This window comes from Rutilus rutilus (genome assembly GCF_951802725.1).
Source record: "Rutilus rutilus genome assembly, chromosome: 7".
Classification (NCBI taxonomy): Eukaryota; Metazoa; Chordata; class Actinopteri; order Cypriniformes; family Leuciscidae; genus Rutilus; species Rutilus rutilus.
The window spans coordinates 16,425,396-16,447,848 of NC_140221.1; the positions used below are offsets into that span (position 1 = coordinate 16,425,396).

Consider the following 22,453-nt stretch of genomic DNA (forward strand, 5'->3'; position numbering starts at 1 on the left):
AGTTGGTCAGATTACTATTCATTACCATCACTACAAGTGTGCCAGTTTTCATAATTCCTCTATGTTCTGTTCATAGGGCTGCCATAGGCTTCCATTGGGGAGGAATAATAATAAAGATTAAGAAGAATACTAACAGATACAATAGGGGCAACACAAAAGCGAATCAAATTCACAAATAAATAGATTAAGATCCACAAATAAATATACATTTATAAAATTCACAAATAATTAAGATGAGATTTGCAAATAAAAAAAATATTTACAAATGTGTTTCAAATGGGATAAAAATAAATAATATGTATCATGTATACATATTACATGTATATGTAATAGTATCATGGGTTATTACGCATATAATGGAGCACAACTGTTTTCGACATTGATAATAAATGTTTACTACCAAATCAGCATTTTTATTCAGTAGGAATATATATATATATATATATATATATATATATATATATTAAAGGGTAGTGTGTATAAAACATGTTTCCCCTGTGGTGAAAATCAAGCTATAAATGTTGTATATGTCTATGTGGTGTTTTTAATATGCTTTAAGACAAACCATCATTAAAACTGCAGTGAACCATTTCATGACATTACAAATTATACTAATATGAAACTGTTTTTGTGAAGTGTAAGAATCCAACATTTGTAGATTGGGGGAATCCCTTGGTTTATAATCGCAGAAATCTGTTCTTTCACACAACGTCAGAGAGGAAAGCAGAAATGTGACAAAATAATTAGCAAGAATTTCAACATTTTTTTTATTTTTTGCAAATAACACTAAAAATGTTTACAAAAGCATTGTAGAAAGATTTTGTGCAGTGTAAATTATCAAAACTAAAAATGAATATTACTTGAAATGATTTTGCACCTAACATGACATAAGGATTGTCATTATCAGCAGCAAAAAAAATGCAATGCATCTCAGGAGGACGTGATGAAGTGTTCAGTGTTTTTAAGACCACCCTCAAAGATGTTGTGAGGAATTTACCAGCCCTGAAATAAAGGCAGAGGGGGGAAAAACAACAACAACAACAACAACAACTGATACACGTGTTGCTACTTAGTGAAATAAACAAGGATGGTATGGCACTAAAAGCTCATCCCTGAAGGAGGGCGTCATTCATCTAAGAAAAAAAAAAAAAGGTTAGACTGCAAATGGAAACTTCCCTTGTACCCAACATGGCAATCTTCCTTAGTGGAACTCAAAGACACTCAGCCTTCCCTTTGTTATTCCAGTTGGACAAACAGTTGACAGCTTGAGAGAGTTGTATAACAGGAGATCATTACACACAATAGGCTCACACCCCACATATACAACACAAGCCTTCCTCCATCAAAGTTAACAGTTTTTTTTACAACCACATAGACCGTTCAGTCTTGAATTTAGGACAATATTCACTTGGTAGCTACTACTCCAGAAATGTAGAGAAAAAAGAAAAAATTATTAAGAAAACAGAAGTGTGCTTGATGACCCCACTGGTAATATTACAAAATAATTAAAAATATATAGAAATGAACAAGACCAAAGAAAAGACCTTACAAATTCAGATAATGTACATACCATTGAACATAGGAATACATAAATATTTGTTTGTCTGATTACAAAACCTTTTACTTCATTATAAAATTTGCTTTTTACATGTTGTATTGCTGTGTCAATACATAATACTGAGAGTTTCTTTGCACGCTGTGGCAACACTTTACATCTTAAGTTCTTTGCTGTATTAAACACATTATAAACTCACATCGTATGCCCTGGAAAATATTGTGTTACTTTTTTTTTTTCTTCTTTGCCTTTGTAGACAATGAGGTTCTAATGCTCTTGCAAATGGGAAGTCGATAGCGATAAAGCTATCTGTGTGGAAAGCAAACAAACCAGTTTTCTAATCTTTGGTCAAGCATATAGGGGCAAAAGTCACCGAGAGGAATCTGGAAACTGTAGAGAAATGGCTCAGGTTCATAGATCTTTCATACTCAAGTCACATTTTACGTGCCACCACTGTTCCAGCGGGGTCCTTGCTCAGCCTAGTGTGTTAAGAGAGACTGTCAAAGACCGTTTTAAAGTAAATTTACATACTATTTGCACTGACGACAAAACGTTACTCTCCGAGAGCCCACTGTAATGTAATTACACTTAAGCTTGAATGACTTTCCCTCAGTTTTCTGTTCATATTCAGCTGCATAACACACTGCAAATACAGTGTTTCCAGTTTAAACCTTTAAGATAAGCTAAATCCATGGCACAGGCAAAGACGCACCAATATGCACTGCAATCCACGCAAACCGTGGTCGCAATAGGTAACAGATGGTTTACGTCAAGTAAAAGTAACGAACACCAATCATTCCAGCAAGTGTCTCCAAAATGGGAATGATTTACAGATACGCAAGTCTTTAAAACAACCGAGTGTTACTACACACAAGGGTTATGGCAACTTCAGGCAGATAACTGAAAGCAATCGATAATCGAGGACAGAAAAAGCGAAATGAAAATTAAACTCAACAGACACAAGCAATGATTCAAGTGCTAGAGTCTTTCACCACAGAGGGTTACATAAACCGTGCACAAAACAAATGTGCAAACCTCACCGATAACCTGCTAACCTTTAACCCCATCTGCTCTGATTAGACTGTGGGTTGTGCTCTCGCTATGACAGAACAGACGCGTTTCGCCGTGAAAAGTTCCCAGTCCGACACTGATTCACAGAAGTTTGTCTGACGTTTCGCCTAGTTCCACCGTATACCTGCCATTACCACGCAGCAGAATCACATTGTGTTCGTAAGTATTTGTAAGGCAGAAAATATTCAAGTCTCACTTGTGAGTGTTCTACGTCTGTTGTTCGTTTTCTTACAAAATGCTAAAAGCTAGTACGACTTCTGTAATACGACGCCTTAAAGGAGAATGTCTGACCTCTTTTTAACAGCCGTCATCACTGAAATATTTCTGGCTCTGATACTGTGAAATAGAGAGGACCGCTCAAATCACTAGTTTCCACTTGTCGTCACACTGCATCGTGCAAAACGGAGGACGGTGATCCACCAGAGCAGTTCACTACAGTGTGACAAAAACATGCAAGCATTGACATGCCTGCAGACACACACACACACACATATAATTACACACACACACTGGTATGTACAATCACACAAACTTAAGTTCTGGATAAGACCCAGATTTTGTTAGCATATTAGACCTTTCAGCTCTCTAATACTCTTAGAGGAGGTAAATTAATAGTTTGCATTTATCTGCTCATTATCAAAGGGTTTGACATATGAAGAGCTGTGTTAGTTGAAGGTCTGCCTGTGTAGACCTGAATACAGTAGTGTGGGACGAGATCTGAAACACTTTAAGAGCACAGGCCGTCCTAAGACATGAGTGTTCCGGATGGGTGAAACCCCTCACGCTCTCTCACGCCTTCAGGAACTATGGACTCTGTCAGCATGCAATGCATATATGCGTTTTTAAAGGCAAAAGAGTGTGTTTCAGGCCTCTCAGGACTAGGCAACAGGAGCCTCTGGAAGCCCAGAGACGGTTGTTCAAAATTGACTTGGAGCTTTTGAATTTACATAGGTTTTGTTTGAAGATATGGCAGTTTTGAGAAGGCCATGCTCAAAGAAAGAAAAGTCACGAGTCAAAATAAGTGACCCTCGGCATACGGTGGTGAGCGTGCGGGGACTGGCCCACGAAGACGAATCGCACAGTGAAAACATAAAAAAGGGTGAGGATGCACTACTGGTAGACGTCATGTCCTTCATCAACACTTTTGTGCCTCCACTGGTGACATGGCAATATAAGATCCGTTCCTCAAAGGCTGATTGTTGCGGTTCTCCGGCGAATCCTCCGCTTGGTTGCTCACTTGGGTATAAGCCGTTTCGTCTTTCGTCGTCTGTACAGAACATACAAGAAGGTTAGTGTGTACATTGTTAAAACCACGTATAGATGACAGATGATGTCAAACGTGAAATCACGTACCACTAACAAATGGAGCTAAACATCTAATCTAACGCTGTGAAAGTACATTACGATCACCATGCAGGAAAAGCAATTAAAATGATTGGTATTTCTATGAAAATGCTCAAAATGACCAAATCCAATAATGATATAACAGGCAAATTTGAACAAAATGAAAGCAAATTGTGTGTGTAAGGGAAAAAAGAAGACTTACAGCAAAAGAATGAAAAGCTTCAGTAAAATCAATACGTTTTACTTCATTCTGAATTGGAACAAACAAACAAAACAAAAACAAAGGGAGGAAAAATGTTACTGGAAATCAAAACATAACAGCATTATACATTTCAGGTCATAAAGTAAATGCTATAAAACAGTGGTTCTCAACTCCAGTCCTCGGGACCCGCTGCTCTGCACATTTTGTATGTCTCTTATCTGACACACTCAGTTCAGTTCATGGAGTCTCTCCTAACGAGCTGATGATCTGATTCAGGTGTGTTAAATAAGGGAGACATACAAAATGTGCAGAGCAGCGGGTCCCGAGGACTGGAGTTGAGAACCACTGCTATAAAAGACCATCTGATAATTAGTATATAAATGTGCAAAACAAATATGAATCTCCCACTGAACCATTATTTCATAAATAAATGTATTTTAGTTCATAACAACAGATGACCAACACAATTAAGCTGACTGTAAACTGCAAAAAAACATCAACTATATAATAAAAGAACTCATTTCATAAAGTAATACGTGCACTAGAGCACATGCATTCCCTCATGCGTGTGCATGCATGGGTTTTAAAGCTAGGGTTAGCGCGTTCAAAAGCGAGTGACACGTGTAATTGACTTTCAAGCCAAGGGTGTACAAGGTTGATGGAATTTTAAAGGCTTTTAGTCTTTTCCATACTGGCATTTCTGGAGAATATTAACTGTTACTCTATTATTCTTGTTCTACGAAAAGGTATTGTCGACATACAAATGACATTTTTAGTATTACGTAACTAGCCAATGTATAAGACGGAAGGTCAAAACATCTTATCGCTGATTTTTACCTTTCTCTGGCGGTTCCTGCAGATGAGGAAGATCAGGACCATAAGTAAAATGACCCCCATCCCCACAATGATGACTGGGAAGTTGGACACCACCGTTACAATCAACAGAAGCGTCCTCATCTGCGCTGCGGATTCATCGTCGATAGTTGCAGTCTGAAAATTCCACAGTACAAAATGAAATTCAATGGAAAACAAACGAAATCGATAATCTGAAGCAGGGATGCGCCCGAAGCCTAAATCCGAATTCAGAAAGGCACGGAAAATGAATAATTAATACATTCTATGGAGCCTCTAAAGGGACATGGTTTGGCTTGCTGTGGTAGTCTGTTAAATCACACTACATCATGATTTCACTTATCACGTGAAGATAGTTAGGATAGAATGATCCTGAGCATCATTGACAAACATCTTTTCTTGTAAAATGTGTGTGGTCAGGTACGCGTGGTGGTTGCAAATTGGAAAGTGAAAGTGAAAAGCGAGCGTGCATTCAAAAGCGATATTTATAGCGGCTCCCAGATGCCTGCAAATTATACACAATATGATTACCCAACTTTATTTATTGCTTTTTATTTATTTAAGCATTGGAATATATTTTTTCCATCACCATGTCTCTTTAGGGGGTTCGTAGAATGCGTCATTTCCTTTCTGAAAATAGTATTCGACTTCGGGTACATCCCTAATCTGAAGAAAGTGAACTTACCTCGTTGACATACATAATGGGGAAAATTGTCTCATTCAGGTTTTTTGTGTCGCTGAAAAAAAAAAGAAAGAAGGAAGCCTCATTAGCCATTTTGTCATTCCAAATCACAATTTAATGGTTTTTGTGAGGTGTTTTACTCACACGAAGCCACTGACTCTCTTCAGTATGACATTGAGCTGAGCTCTCTTACAGGCACGAATGGGGACCCCTGTGGTCTGCAGAAAAAAAGCAAAGGGACAATTTACTATAAATTTTTTTTTTTTTTTTTTTATCACCCAATATTCACCACATCACACACAGTCTTTGATCAGTTCCACCAGAACAGCATCGATCACACATCAACTCAATGAGTACAGTTTCCATCACGACATGTTACAGTATTTCTCACTGGGATTCTAGGGGATGTTAGGCAGGTCACAGGTGTGGTTTCACATTCACTGTGGTTGCCAGTGTGAATCACCTTGTTTTTTCCTGCCATATAAGGACGGGTCTATACTACTTTCAGATTACAAACCACAAGAGCGCTAACTGATCAGTGCTGTAGCTGTAAAAGTGAAAATCGCAAAGCGTCAAAACTGCGTACCGGGTTGATGTCGAGGTATGTTTCGTGTTCCTCTTCATTAGGGTTCATTCCTTCAATGGCATTGATGTACTTCTCATCGGCTTGGTAGAAATGAGGGAATGATACAACAATGGGTGCACCTGTGCAGTGAAGGGGAAATAGGAACACGTGGCATTAGTTGCTGTTCCTTTATTCAGATTAGTTGACAATCTGGTATATATAGCACCTATCTAGGAAAGCTCTATATGCTAAATGCAATAATAATCACTTCTTTATCAGCTATTGCATTTATAATGGCTGGTCATAAAGATAATCAAGATGATTAAAGTCATATCAAGCCTCATGTTTGTTTTTTTATGTTTTACCAAAACAACACAACATTGAAATGTGTCAAAAAAAATTATTTATATTTTTGATTTACAACAAATATGTTATTATTGTTGTTAAACTTTACAGCTATAACAGAACACTATGACATAAATTCATATACTTCAAAGTTGTAACATACAATGCAATTTAAAAACCCATTCTAGATGCAAACTTTCCACCAACAAATGTTCATAAAAATACAAGTAATTATGAAAGTACGGAAGTCAATGAAAGAAAAAAAAAATCAATGAATGCAAAGAATTTAATGCATCACAATGGGGCATGTGACAGTTCAGACTGCAAATGTGCAGTTTTTAGATGTTACTTCTCTTGTTATGACATTTTCCATTATCTTAAGTAATAACCCCGAGGCATTTTCTAGGACTTTTTGTTCTTTTATGCACACTAACAGAAAATGAAACTTCCTCTTTTGGAGGGACATACTCAATGACAGGATGGCAAGTACCTAAACACCCAAAAAAAAAAAAAAAAAAAAAAAATCATACACTCTGATAGGTGCCTAGTTTATCGTTAGCCAAGAATAATATGTACCAAATCCCATCTCTCAATCCTTAATAACACCCTCCCTAAATATAACCATAATAGAACTGTCATGAACCCTTCTAGGAATGATGACTAATCAAAGCATGTGCAGATTTCCACAGCTGTTTCATATCAGGAGCACTCACATGACAAAAGCGAGAGTTTACCATTGTTCAATAATAATATTAGCCTACTAGTTTATGGCGGAAGCAATAGAGGCCAAGATAGAGTAATCTGTCGGAGGACACCTACAGCGAATCAAGTGCTTGAGTCATAAAACTGTACTAAAAGTTATTCATTAAGCGCTGAACCCTGATTTCCCTTTCATAGTCCAAGAGTGGGCAAACAAAAGCAGACCGATTTAACTTGAACTTCAGTTACGAAGCCACAGATCAGTAATGGGAAACCCAGAAATTCAATACTATTTACACATGCTTGGTTTGCTTTAGGTTAAATGCCAGTCTGGACCAGCTATTTAGGGCACAAAAAAACCTTTAGTGCACTTAGATTGCTGTACTTTGTTAAACAAATTACCGTATTTAAAACGTTACTCCATTTTCCCCATGTAATGATTCTTCTGAAAACATCCCACGTCTTTCCCACTGTAAATTCCTGCTCTGAAAGCACACTGTTGGCCCTGAAGCGGAGTTGTGGCGTGTCCCAGAACAGGCTTACCTTGCCGACAGATGCTGACTTTAAGGACTCCTTTTCCAAGACAGTCTCCAGCGGGCACGCAGAAGCCAGCGTTATTGGGGTTCTCATCTGGGGGAGCCAGTACATCTGAAGGAGGGGCGAAGCGGAAAGCAGGGATACCCTTCACCTCTGTGTCTCTCACGTAACCCAAATGAATGGATCTGCAAGTGATAAAGAGCATAAGTAACCACGTACAAACAACCAAGCACCTTGTTTGTGTTAAAACACGCTGCTTACCGGCACAGATCAGCAGCAAAGATGTACAGGAGTTCTTTCCTGGAAAGGAAGGTGTGGAAGACACTGCCATCGGTCCCATTGATCATGTTGCTCTGGTTAGACGACCACCAGTTCATCTGACTGTGAGTGAGAAAATGAATAGATGGTGATTGTTTTTGTCACGGGTTCTAATGAAAAAGGAAGGTTTATTATGCGTTTTTCTCCAAAATCGACATGCAGAATATTCTTAATCTGCGAAGTCGATTGGAATTTTATTTACTGGAATATCCATTTAATCAGGTTATGGGGTCCAGTTGCACAGTAGGTCTTTTCTTGTACTTTATCCTTTGATATTGACTTATCTAGCATGCTGTGTGTTTAACCCAATTTCTCAAGGCAGGAGAGCAGATGAGTGTGCAAGAATTCTCTCTATGTCAGTAAGGCAACGCAGATTAGGCAAGGACTGACGTGTACCTGATGCCGTTCCACGTGTCAATCTTGCCGTAGTCCATATAGTTCTTCTCTCCGGTGTGGAAGACAAATTCACCCTCATGAGTTCCATTTTTCTGTAGTCAGTAAAAAAAAAAAAATATTTAATATAACGCTAGAACAATAAAAAGAACTGTCTCACATAAGGGTAAAAATGACTAGAAAGTCATAGGAAGTAGGAAAGTAGGTTGTTTAGATGCCATGATGTGAATACAGAGTGAAAGACTGAATGTTTTATTAATGCAAACCATTCAAACTAGCTGTTTCAAGGCACTCGCATGAGACCTACGATTGCACAACAAACCACTGACATTTAATATCTGTCCTAATACATATATAATCCCTAAATATATTCTAAAACCCGTTTCAGTAAACCAGGCCAAACATGGTAGACTGGTCAACATCTGCAGGATCACGATAATAACGTCATTTGCTTATCCTGTTCGGATCGTATATATATGTGCTTTAGAGGTTGCGTGTGCTACTTTGTATTGGTTGCATAAATATATGACCCATTTAGACTGCATTTTATCTCTCTTTTCAGACTGACTAAAGCATTAAATATGATGAAACTGCAGATTCTCACATTGTACATAAGGCCGAAATACTCTTCCACTTCTGGTCTCATGGCGTGGAGTTTGGACAGCAGCGGGTCTTTGAAACCCCACAGGACCTCATGGACTGTGCGATCCATAAACACGCCGATGCCCATGGATCCCATCCACATGGACACAGCAGTCCTCAGAAAGAAGGAGTAGGAGTTCAATTCGTTCATCACGGCCTGAAACAAGAGGGAAACAATTCAGAGCAAAATCTTTGCACTTGGATCAAAGATAATCCGTTAAGCAAATGACTAAAAAAATGCTACGAGCAGACTCATTTTATATGCAAAATGATTAGCTGCCAGTGCAAAAACAAGAAAACAAAACCCTTCTTACAATGAATGGAATGTTAACGGTTGTCACACGGTCAACCTCAGGATCTCCCACTGACATGTTGCGAAGAAACACAAAGCTCTTGGGATTTGTGGCAAAGATTTTTGTCCCATTCTCAAGGAAAGTGACATTTTCCCTTGGTCGATATTCCCTGATAAAAGAGAGTAGCATAATGTTAATATCAAAATTGGCACCTGTCAGGTGTAGATTTTTAAATCTAATACACACAACACTACCATTCAAAAGGTTTTGAAAGAAGTCTCTTATGCTCATTAAGGCTGCATTTTTTTGATCAAAAATACAATAAAATTGTGAAATATTATTCAATTGAAAAGAACGGTTTTCTATTTTAATATATTTTGTAATATAATTTACTCCAGTCTAAAGTGTCACATGATCCTTCAGAAATCATTCTAATATGCTGATTTGGAGCTCAAGAAACATTTCTTATTATTATCAATGTTGAAAACAGTAAGTAGTTAGGGTAAATGTTTCCTGTTTTCAATCTTCTAAAAGCATGAGTCATTTCTTGACTATGGTGCCAAACTTGTTGTCACTGACAACAGACAGTACAGTTTAGTAAACAAATAGCTCAGAATGAAGACAATGAACATGAACATCTCAATTTGAGACTTTTGTAAATCACCTGTAGGTATATGGCCCTATTTGAGTGACTTTGGCCTTTTCCTTTCCAGCCAAGAACTCATTTGGATTGGTGACATTGAAGAAGAAATACTGCATGTAAACAGGAGGCGGTGGATTTATCCAGCCCTCCAATACTCTGCTGTTTTTACCCAGTGTGATCTCCTGTGAATCAAACACAATCAAAAGGTCAAGAGAGAGCACCAAAAGACCATTTCTGTAGCTCTTCTGTCTGTTTAAAGAGAACTCAATGTTTAAGCGGAGTTTCAATATAATTTAGGGAAGAAAGAAAACAAAAAGCTGAGCGGCTTCCTTTTGAGTGATGACGGTTTCTGGTGAAATGTCAGTGACCTGTTATGACACAAATACAGCAGACGTGAGGTAAAGCGAGTGCTGGGATGACGGAAAAAGAGGACAGAGCTCAGCAGACAGTTGAGCTGATTCAGAGTTAGAGAAGAGGAAGGAAAACATCAGGGCTGCATGACGAACGAGAGCAACGAAAACAAACATGTTTCTCAGGTTTTTGAATTTTTCCATCAGAAATAAGGTTCAGCAGTAACACTTCTCACTTCTTGAGTGTCTTGAGCCAAACTCGGAAGGAGAAACAAATGTTTCTTTTAAAACGACAAACTTTTACATCACAGAACAACGGTATTCGTGACTACACGTGACAGTAGTACTGAAAAAAAAAACTCCAAAGCTCCAAAGGCTGACTTTTGTGATAAACTTGTAACAACCAGGAGGTTTTACTCAAGAATGCTGCCTTGAAATGCAGATAACGCTATCTAGAATCAAAAACCATGACTTCAGCAGAGTAGCAGAGCGCCCGCTCCAAAACAACAAACATCACGGCCCCCTTCACTGGACCTTCAGCTTCTGAAAGGGCATTTCAGAAAAATCCAGATTTGCTGGAATCACTGGTCCTTTAAGTTGAAAAACGTAGTTTGTATGTTTCAAAATCATTCATTCCAACATCTAATCTTTGTCAAATGACCACTTCCATTTACACTATACTATGACCCAGGGAATAACATAAAGGTGTCTTTGTTCAAATCTATTTAAGAGGACACTTGTCTTATAAAATGAGGAATTTTTCACATGTAAGCTCTGAATGGGATCTCTGTCATTAGGAGCTTTACCATGAGTAAAGTAACTGGTATTGAGCACTACAGAAAATGTGCAGCTATTCAACTTGTTCAACCATGCGCTGTGAAATCAGACTAAAGCTTTTCTTTAAAGTAAGATTATGTTACATCACACTCATTGACTCTCTTTTCCAATCTTTCAGGGTTTCTCAGGAGGTTTGTCTTGGCGTTTTCTTTAAACCGCACTGCCAGCAGTTCTTAATTACACCTGGTAAAAAAAAAAAAAAAAAGGATGATTTTGTTTTTAAAAGAAGCGGTGCATTTTAGCTTAAAGACGCCAATTAAAGTTTTATCGACTAAAAGCACCAGACCACACCTTAACATGCACGCGTACACTAAATGTTTGGGTTCGGTCTCTTATGCTCACTATTATTTGATCAAAAACAGTAATCTTGTGAATTATTATTACAATTTAAAATAACTTAATTAAAATCTTTTTCTTTTTTTTACTGTGATGGAATTTTCAGCATCATTACTCCAGTCTTCAGGGTCACATGATGCTTCAGAAATCATTCTAATATGCCGAATTGATGCTGCTAAATATTTCTGTGGAAAGAGATTCTCTGATAAAGTAAAAAAAAAAAAAAAAAAAAAAAGCATTTACTTGAAATAGAGATTTAATTTTTTTTTACAGATGTCTTTACTGTCACTTTTGATCAATTTAATGTATCCTTGCTAGATTAAAAAAAAAGATTTTTCACACACAAAAAAATCGTGTACATGAAACATCCTGTATAACTCATTAGCCTGCTTACAACTGTTCAATGGGATATGATATGAATACTAATTATTTAAAAAATAAATAATACAGATAAACCTCAGGAATTTGATTTTGTGTTCTGCTGTGCTCATCAACCTTGAGAAGAGAAGTTTTTGAAGGTCCCAATGGACATTAAACCATGTCAGAAGAACATTTTCAAAGCCTTGCTCGAGCAAATACAGCCAAGGTAAGAAAAACAATAAATGTTTGCATTTTGATAGGAAGGTCATTTTTTTTACGCAAGTGGTTAACATTACAAAAGGCCAGTGAAGCAGATACCAGAGCATAATGATGGTACCAGCAACTGGAAATGGATATTTTCATAGATAACAACCCATGTTTTACCAAAGTCCTTACACTGCTAGGAGATGCAGTTTTAAATGTAGACATTAATTCCCAGCAAGGAATGAATACATTCGCAAGCTTACATCAAAGGGATCTCAACTTCAGCTAAAAAAGGATGTTTTAACCGTCAAACACTTTGAAGATAAACTGCCTCAGAGCAACATACCTGCGTCACTTATACAAACTCCACTTCACACCCTACACTCAACAAAAACACACATCACCTAAGGGCTTGAAAAAGTTGCATTGTCTAGAGAACTTAAGCCTACCGGCTCAGTGTCACATGTTTCAGTGACAGAGAAGACATAACGATTATGAAAAGTAAAAGTAAATCATGAAGGTCAATTATATGGCTTTAAATCAACTGTCAATAAATGACAAACCACTGCATAACACCTCCAGCAAAGTTAGCTTCACTGACAGACCACCACAAACACCCACCCTTGAATTCCAGGTCAAGGGAATCACATTGAACAGTGAATACTACACTTGGTTAAAAATACTGAGGGTAGAGGCCACAATTCCAAGTATTTTTCCAAGGAGAACATGCGGAGAGACCCTCCCCCACAGCCACACATATAGCACACACCTCCCCCTGCCATTTATATATATGCACTATGTGAATGAACAACCTTTCCCGTAACATTAAAATAAGAGTGATTCATTCCCGGTGATGTTGCAATGAAAAGCATTTAATAATCAGACAGAACCGCTGAGGTGGATTAGAGAGAGACGGGGTGGAAAGAAGTATTTTCCGCAATATGATAAGCTTCGTGGTCACAGACCAGCCCACTTTAATCAGGGTTACTAACAAACCCACATTTACATCACGGTAATTTCATACCATATGTTTTGACCACCTAACACGTAAAAGAGGGGGCATATACGGCTGAAATACAGGTTTTTTTTAGTGTACATAACATGAGATTGTGTAGCCTGGGTCTCACCGCGAGTAAGAATGGGAACTTTGATATAGCAATTCCAAGGACCATCATATGACTGAATAGGTTGATGTGACAATATTTAGACTAGCCTGTTGTATGATTTCGCAAGGCTTACGTTAACGTTACATCCGTGTGATGCTCAACACAGAGGAGGAAGCCTAGTGTAGGACAACAGCAGCACTGAATCACTTTAAAAGCCGGTTTCATAACACAAGAAGTTTAAATAAACACTTTTCTCCATAAAAGACTTACCTTTTTTAACCGCTCCTGAATCATTGTTTGGAAGACTTGAGCCACCAGAAGGGCGATTCCCAAAATGAGCAAATGAGCGCACACGATCCCGGTGGCGTAAATGGCACACGATCTTCTAGTCATTCTTGATGGTTTCAAATGGGCTGATCTGTAGGGGGAAAAAATAACACTATTCTTTCTCTCTCCTTTTCTCTTGTTCCGAACTTCTAACGTTACTCGAGAACCTCCCGGTATGTCTCCGTTCTTCTCGAAGCTAGAATCGTTTCCCTTCTTTTATCAGTGGGATATTCAGCAAACACGATCCCAGTGATGTGCGATTAGCGGATGTGTTTCTCGGATGCTGACATATAAGAGACTATATAAACTCTGGCTCTAAAGCAGCCAGAGGTCTTCTCCACCTCCCTCACCAGATTCAAATGAGCCAGTCATGCATGAGAAACACACTTTTTGGAGAGAGGGGCGTGTTAATCCACCCTCAGAGCTGAGGTCACGATTTAAAGGAGTTTTCAGGGCAGATATATGTGTGTAAATGTCAGACCATCAAAATAAATATATAGCCTACTTTTACTGTCTTGACGCAATTTATAGGCTAAGAAACAGATAAATACGTATTATAATAGCCCAACTTTGAGTTACATTCATTTCTAGCCAAATCCGAACAACTCTGGCTACACATTTAATGTATTCATATATTACATGAAGTTTCACATTTGGATATATGTGCTGTTAAACTATACAGACTAGTCTAAAAACAATACAATAGCGCTTACGAACCCACTGGAACAGACGTTACAGCTCAGCGGGGCGTTTTTGTGTTTTTAAAAGACTTGAGCCGTGAGACCGTTAGGTCTTAATTTGTGTTCCGCTATCTACTGTCGTGTCTCCTTAAATAACTAGTGAATGAACATGAATAATGGGCGGCTCACAAGGTAAGCTATGATTGTCGCATCTCTTTTGTCCGAGGAGCACGCGATTCTATTGGATGACGTCTTCCCGGACCACCGTCTTAAGACCACCCCCGAACGAACGTGATTGGTCGACGGCTCAGAAGTGTGATGCAGAATTTGATCGACTGATTTCGGGGCGGGGCTTATTTAAAGGGAGAACTAAGCGCTCTAGCACGGTGGAAAGGAAATCTCATGTTGGTCTCATCCGGAAAGTACGCTTGATTAAGATGGTAGTGGGTTTTTTCCACTACCACAGGAATGATGCTCTGTGAGATTGTGAAGCAGTTTAGCATTAATCATAATTAATTATCCTTTTTTTTTCTTTTTTTAGACAAATCTGTTAATATTTTACATACTAGGCTACCCCTAAATGCTAACTATAACCTCAAAGGCTAGTTTGGCCTTGATTTGACATTTACATTATTATTATTATTATTTTATGTTATTGTTCAAAAGTAAAATATAACTATTTGGATATTTCGCAGAATAGATAAGGCTTACTTGCACTTTATGAGTAAGCATGAATTATGTGCAGTTTCCAAATGTGCTGATTTTAATAGGCTACATGCAGCATTGGAGTAGTTTATGACTAGGAGAAAACAACATAGTAACCCGGGAAACTGCATTACCAAAATTCTTACCTATTTGAACCCACAAAAGTGCTGGAATAACAGAGAGTTACTTTATTACTGTTCTTTATTATAACATGTAATGATAAAACTCGAGGTCATTGGCCTTCTCACGCCAAACTGCCATACTGCTGATAAAGATGGTCAGTTGATGTCAGGGTTGTAATTGTAACGTGACACCCCTTTTTCAATATTTTTCTCAGAAATCGGGCCCACTCACTTACTGTCCTTCCTAGCCTCAAATGCCAGCATCCCCCACAGGGAAAGCTTTTAAACAAAGCTTTATTTTACAAATGCGACAAAATGCCCCTGTAGGGCACATTTAAGCTTTTGAGCGCTTAGTATTATCATGTTAACAAAATTCTTTAGTTTTCTTCTGTTCTTCTATAGTTAACCGGTCAATAAATGCACTTCTCAGAAAGATGAATTCATTGTAGGGCCTATTGACAGATAAAGCCACATCAAACTGCCTATAAGGGACTGTGTCTGTGATAGTAAAATCATAAAGCTTTATGACTTCACCTTAATTGTACCTACACTTGAACTGTTGTGAACTTGCTGATAAAGGACAAAGTTAATTGCAGTTAAATCGAATGCAATGACAGTTATGCAAAACCTGATTTGCTTACTTGAATGTACTTTTAGCAGGTTACTGTGACTTTAATCAAAGCTCTCTTGGGGGGTTAAATACTCAGGCCTAAAAGCATCTGTGCAAATAAGAGATGTGAAAACAAACCATTAAGCACCAGGAGGTAAAGGAGAAACAGTGCTCTACTTGACTATATCAAAAGCATAGTTTTTCATTTATCTTTTATGAATGGACCATGTCAAAACAACTGTAATCAATGTACATTCATTCAGTTTCTTATTATCCATAATGACAATTCAAATTCATAAAATGTATTTATTTGACTACTATTTCCTAGTGGGATCATGCACTGTGAAAAAGTACAATCAACTTGGATATTTAAGTCATTTTTAACTTAAATCACATTAAACTGACTTTTAAACTGAGCAATGTAAAAAACATATGTTGTCTAACTCTAACTTATTGATCACGTAATATTTTACAGTGTGGAAATAGCCAGACTTGGTCAAAAGAATGAACTATTTTAAACTAAACTAAAGAAACAATAGTTTAACCCTTTGCTGCTCATTGGTCATTTTTGACCCAAAAAATATTATGTTTCTGTGTCTGAATACGCATGTTGTGTGTGTGTCAATGATGACGCAAACTGCATTCAGCTGCATCCTGTTGAGTTCAAGGAAAGGAAGGGTTTGAGAGGGTTATGCAAACATTTCCTAATTAACCATCTTAAACATGTCTTATTTATTTGTTTAGTGGTGTTTCGCTCTACATGTTCAAAAATGAACACACATAAAGAATAACAAATACATCACAAAAGCACAACATGCCTCACGAGCTGAATGGAAGTTTCCTTTTACATTCGAAAGAATGAAAAGTCTTTTGTTAGTCAGTATTCCTTGCATGTTGACTAGACAAAACCTTTATCTAAAACCTCTTTTATAAAAGATATCCTGCTGAGCAGTAGCAAGCAAAGCCTTTTCATATCTTAACTGTTTAACTGGAACGGATAAGTCACTAAATATGTGCAAATTTGCATTATGATGTTGTAAAAATTGAACAGTGACACAGTGCAACCACATTTCTTTACTTCATAAACCTGATTTGAAAAGAGGATAGTGAATTATATATCTGTCCACCTTTTTCCCTCTGCCATATATTGCACAATTTCTTTGATATTTGTTGCAATGTAGTAACTACACATCATTTTAAAACTGCTCTTTTGCTAAACCCACTGGCAGGAGAAGCTCAAAGCGTTTTCCCCACCGACCTGAAATGAGCAAATGTGAATAATACAACTATTCAGAAAATACAAAGGTCTTTTATGTGAAGGTTTGAGTATGTTATGGATTATGGCAAAACATCATTTTCTGTATATCCCCTTTGATGAAGATACAGAACTTGTGATTGTTGGTCTCTGGCACAACAGTGAAGCAGCGTTTCAGACGTCACGTTCTCTGGTTGCCCCTCCCTTCACAAATATGCATTTATTCAGTATATTAGTGCTGCAATTCGAAAGGCAGGACAAGTTTGAACAACAGGGAGAGAACAGCAATTTAATATGTGTAATTATTCATAAACCGGATTTTAAAGCAGGATGCGTGTAGTCAACCTTAGTTTTTTTAAAAGTTTTTTAAAAAGCTATTGCTTCACTTTAGGGGGGCGGGGTATTGACACAAATCTCATGATTCTAATTTTTCTCAAGGAAACAAAATCTTTCTGAACTAGTGTTATAAACTATAGTTATTATTAAAGGTTATTATTAAAGGTTCACTGTAATAAATAAAAAAAGCTTGCTGTCTTACATTTTTAAGTAGGCCTATAGCCTACAATCAACTTGGCTGTGCAAGTCATTTCAACTTAAATTACATTAAACTGACTTTTAGAAAGAACTGAAAGAAAAAAGTTTAAAATTACTTAACCTATATGTTTTAAAAACATATGTCATGACTTATTGTGTAACCCATTTTTACAGTGTTATTAATAACTGATTTGTACGCAATTGCATATAAGGCAGTTTTTATTATAGTAGCAAAATTATAATAACTTTGGTATTAGAGTAAAAAATATAATGAATAGGCCTATGTAATATAGTGCCTTTTTTCTTCTTCAAAATGCTCATCTTTAGAAAAACATTTTCCCCACTAACTATACAGTTTGAATGGCTTTTCTGAGGTAAATGTAGGCTACATAACTTTATGTGACATATTGTTTACAAGCGTATGTTTTCAACATACCATCTGATGTCCATTTATGTTTATTTTGTACTGTAAGTAAGAGGAAGAGATGATCGGTTCACGTGCCGTATTAAGAGCGCCAAAACTGTATTGTTTGAATTTCGTAATAAAACTTACAAAATTTGATATCTGAGACTTTGTTTCATATCAAAAGTAAACTAATGTTTATATTTAAACATATCATATTTATTTATATCGTGTTTATATTTTAGACATTGGGATGGAAATGGCAAAATACGTCACTCGCCCGTGCGTGTCTCGTCATATCCAAAAGTAGAGAAAAAGTTGGTTGCTCCAATTGACGCGTGTATGGTGTGGGAGAGGCATAGGTTCGATAGGTTGACATGGAGCGGCTACATCTAGACAACTGAACCAATTGCTTTGCAAAACGATTCACCGTTTTGAAGCTTTTTGAAACGTCACACTGCTGGTCAGAACAGTGGAAATGCAACAAAAACTCAAGCCTAACATGAATAAAAACACCTTTTACTAACCTGCTGCACAATGTTTTATTGAAAGTAAAATCTATCAAATGCAATTAACTAATCATCTAATAAGATTAAATATCAAGTATATGCGCAATGTGTTCTTTTATCAATTTCCAGGGCTTGTTTTGTTTGTTCCATGGATTGCTAAACAGGCCAATAAGAGACTATTAACTACTATTATTCCTATTAATTATACTAATATCCAATTAAAACATGTACAAACTGATCAGAGATCAGGTAAAACCCAGACACTTGTTCAATGGTTCGCCACCGTATAGGGCGACCTAAGTGAATCCGCATGATTCATGGAGATCATGGCCCACCAGCGGTAAACCATTGAAATTTCGAAACGTTTCGAAACAGTAATGATGTAGCGAAGCCTCGTTTACTGAAATCCCATGACTTTGACACAAAAGATTGGTAAAGGTGTTTCGAAATAGCCCATCACTAGCTAAATCTCGAACCTCCGGGGAATCACCCGTTTTTTGTGTGTGTGTGGGGGGGGGTTAAACGCCAAACAGAGAAGAGTCTGCTGGCAAAAAGAGAACGTGACAGAGCTCGTAATAAAACAAGAATCAACATTGGCTTGGCTTTTTCAGAGCGAGAAATTAGGGATTTGAAATGTAAAAGCAATGATGAGATGCCGTTTTTATCACTCAACAGAAGGTATTTTATTGAACAGATAAATTGCAATGTGTAGATCTCTAACAGAGTTCATTAAAGCGTTATCTATTTTGAAGGGCCATATTCAATCACGCAGAGCCGTAACACAACCAAAACAATGCTCATCTGCAAAATGCTAATCCTAACCATGAACAAAAACAGACAACACAATCTCATGGCATTTCTTAATTACTTTACGTTTCTTTGACGAATTGGTGGCTGGTTGAAATGTCTTTGTATGATCTTCTTACACCCCAGTGAGGTCAAAAGTTAAGGGGTAGAGTTAGAGGATGACCTTCATGTTTCACAACGTACAAATTCATTCAAAACAGCCACTTTGTAAAATAGTCATGCTTTCCATGCAGTGAAATCGGGTTGAAACATTCTTTCAAATATCTTCTTCAGACTAAAGATTCAGATTTGGAATGAAATGAAGGTGAGTACTTTTTTTTCCCTCAACTATCCCTTTAACCTGCACAGTAATCCCTGCGTAATGGGACTGATTTATCTTACAGTCTGGCTTGTTTGTGTTAAAAAAGGATGTACTTTGTATAATCCCATATTAATTATGCATGAAGGGTGGAAAATTGCATGCAAATGAGAAAGTGGGCATCTGACAGCTGGACAGAGTAAGTGTCGGGAAAACAAATATAAAAGCTGTGGTTCAACCAGTTCCTTAACTCAAATCATTTGGTTTGTAAATAATAAGGAAACCTAGTATCATGCAAACGTGTAATTCAATCTACCATAAAACACTATTATCCTTACCTGTGTCGTTCATATATTATCTTTCTCATTGTGTTATCAGTGTTTAAAAGTCCAATTGGTTTTCTACAAACAAATACACCACATAAAACACTATTTGAAGTCTCATCAATCACTTGATGCATGAGTTTGCATTGGGAGTCAGTGTGGATATGCAGCTCAGGATGGTACAATGTGTTTGTTTCAACTCCCAAAAGCCTCTTGGCACCGATGGGCAGTTGCAGATCACGGTTAAGGAATGACTGTGGGAGTATAGTGAGAAGAGCCAGACCTTTTCAGGAGATGTGATTGATGTTGCCTCAGACCATTAAGTACAATGGGAAGAAAAGAATGGTGAATTTATATTTGTGAGATTCCACAGCTCACAGAGGACACAAACGCCCCTTTTAAGAACACCGTTTAATTGCGGGTCATTTAAGCTTGTCACACAAAAGATGAGAAATATGAGGGAACGAGATGGCTAAAAACAGAAAACATAAACTCATTTCAGAGAGAAACTATTTCACTAAGTGTTGTGATTAATTATTCCATAATACATCAATAAAATGGGCTTTAAAACATATGGGTTTTTTTCTCCCCTAGTGTTGTGTTGTTCTTTGTTTAAGGTATAAGTCAATCTCTCATGGCTGAGAGAGAAGTTACACAACTACAACAAACCATTGTTTAAATATAAGGAGTGACAGGATTTGGAAGAAGGAGTGAATATGTACTTTCCAAAGATCAGCACTGAAAAAAATGCACGTAAAAAAAAGTGGTGTAGAAACAATCTTTCAGTCAAAATTGCTAGTAAATTAATTCCACAAAGAAAGTTAACATGAGACAAAACAATAAAGTTATATGAGATTCAACTCTTTTTTTTCCCAGTGTAATGTAATTTAAGTTGAAATGACACAGACAAGGTGATTTTACTTAAAAAATTGAATGCAGATTTTTTTTTTTTTTTTTTTTTTTTACAGTGTACTGATTTTATGAGGAAAGTTTTTGAATCCTCCCAAGAGGAGAGGTGCATGTTTTGGGAAGCTGAAAATGTTCTTACAGTAATTCCGCTACCTTGAATGTCTGGAAGATTTACAAGTACATTTCTGGGAGGACCTTTTGTTTTTTTACTATAGAAAAAAAAGGATTTTGTTTGTTCCAAACTTTAATGTTTCCTTTCTTTGTCATTGTCGACTGCCAACCTAAGCTCCCCTGATGATTAGCGTTATCCTGTTACTCTGTCCTTCAAGTCTGTTTGCTAGAGTGTTTTTAATTTAAGCCAAAGTGTAGTCAAATCTAAACTAATAATAATAATAAATGTTTCTTGAGCACCAAATCAGCATATTAGATGATTTCTGAAGGATCATGTGACACTGAAGACTGGAGTAATGATGCTGAAAATACAGTTTTACCCTCACAGGAATAAATTACACAAGATATAAAAACTGTTATTTTAAATTGTAATGATATTACAGTTTTTACTGTATTTTTGGTCAAATAAATGCCACCTCGGCGAGCATAAGGCTTTTTGCAAGTGAAATTCTCTACATATTCTATTGCCGTTTGGCATTTATTCTATATTTGCTGTCCATTTCACGGACAGACCATCAAAGGGAGCATTCCTTTTGTCTCAAAACTTACATAAGGCATTTGTCCTTTGTGGGAAACTGGACCTCCCCAGATTCTGGCACATCACATGCTCTGATAAATACTTCTCATAGGGTTTGGCTCTGAGGAAATTCCATTGCCCCTATGGGGCGGCCCACTTCCACCTGTCTCAGCAGCAGCACTGAACCCTGGGGAAAACACTCTGTAAACAATTACCTGCTCTCTTCTTTGTTTTCTGTTTGGATCATTTCTCCTGAGTCTGTGCTAATGAAGGAAACTTCCCACTCAGGAGAAAATTCTCACATACAGTCAAATTCCTGCTCTTGCTGCTCCAGCATCTCTTTTCTTTTTTTTAAAGGCGTTTTACACAATTTTACTAATTTGACCTTGTAACGAAAGGGTCAAGGCTGCATTTATTTGTTCGGTAAAAAACAGTAATATTTTGGAAATATTACTGCAATTCTGTTTTCTATTTTAATATATTTAAAAATGCAATTTATTCCTGTGACGGCAAAGCAAATTTTCAGCATCGTTACTCTAGTCTTCAGTGGCACATGATCCTTCAGAAATCATTCTAATATGATGATTTGATTTGATTTGTTTTGGCAGCAATGCCATAGAGGAACCATTTTTGGTTCTCAAAAAGAACTTTTTGGGGAAAAGTTAAAAGAATCAGTATCTTTTTCTTAGTGCGAAGAATATGTATACCTTTTCCCACTATAAAGAAACTTTTGTGCAATGGAAAGGATTCTTGTGGATTGTGGAGTACATAAATTATCTCATGTGAAACAAACAGCAAAATGATTAAGGAATTAGTTGACAGGTTGAAGGCGTGCATGAAAAAACAGAAGCATAAACCATGAAGTCAAAGGGATCTAATGTTCAACTCCTTGCTGGCTGTGTAGGAGTCACCGGGCTACACCCTCAAAACACACACGGATTCCTGGGAG

At 37.2% G+C, this 22,453-nt stretch overlaps 1 protein-coding gene across 1 annotated transcript; it reads right to left on the reverse strand.

Moving 5' to 3' along the window:
* Positions 1–748: 748 nt before the first annotated feature.
* Positions 749–14,575, reverse strand: scarb2a (scavenger receptor class B, member 2a). Its single transcript, XM_084413250.1, has 13 exons — positions 13,605–14,575; positions 10,163–10,323; positions 9,520–9,667; positions 9,168–9,362; positions 8,567–8,658; positions 8,114–8,233; positions 7,859–8,037; positions 6,293–6,411; positions 5,851–5,924; positions 5,710–5,761; positions 5,010–5,162; positions 4,173–4,220; positions 749–3,893 (listed from the first exon to the last, which is right to left on the reverse strand). Exons 1-13 carry the CDS (start codon positions 13,725–13,727, stop codon positions 3,762–3,764), a joined length of 1,596 nt encoding a protein of 531 aa, XP_084269376.1. The 5' UTR covers positions 13,728–14,575; the 3' UTR covers positions 749–3,761.
* Between the last annotated feature and the right edge of the window lie 7,878 nt (positions 14,576–22,453).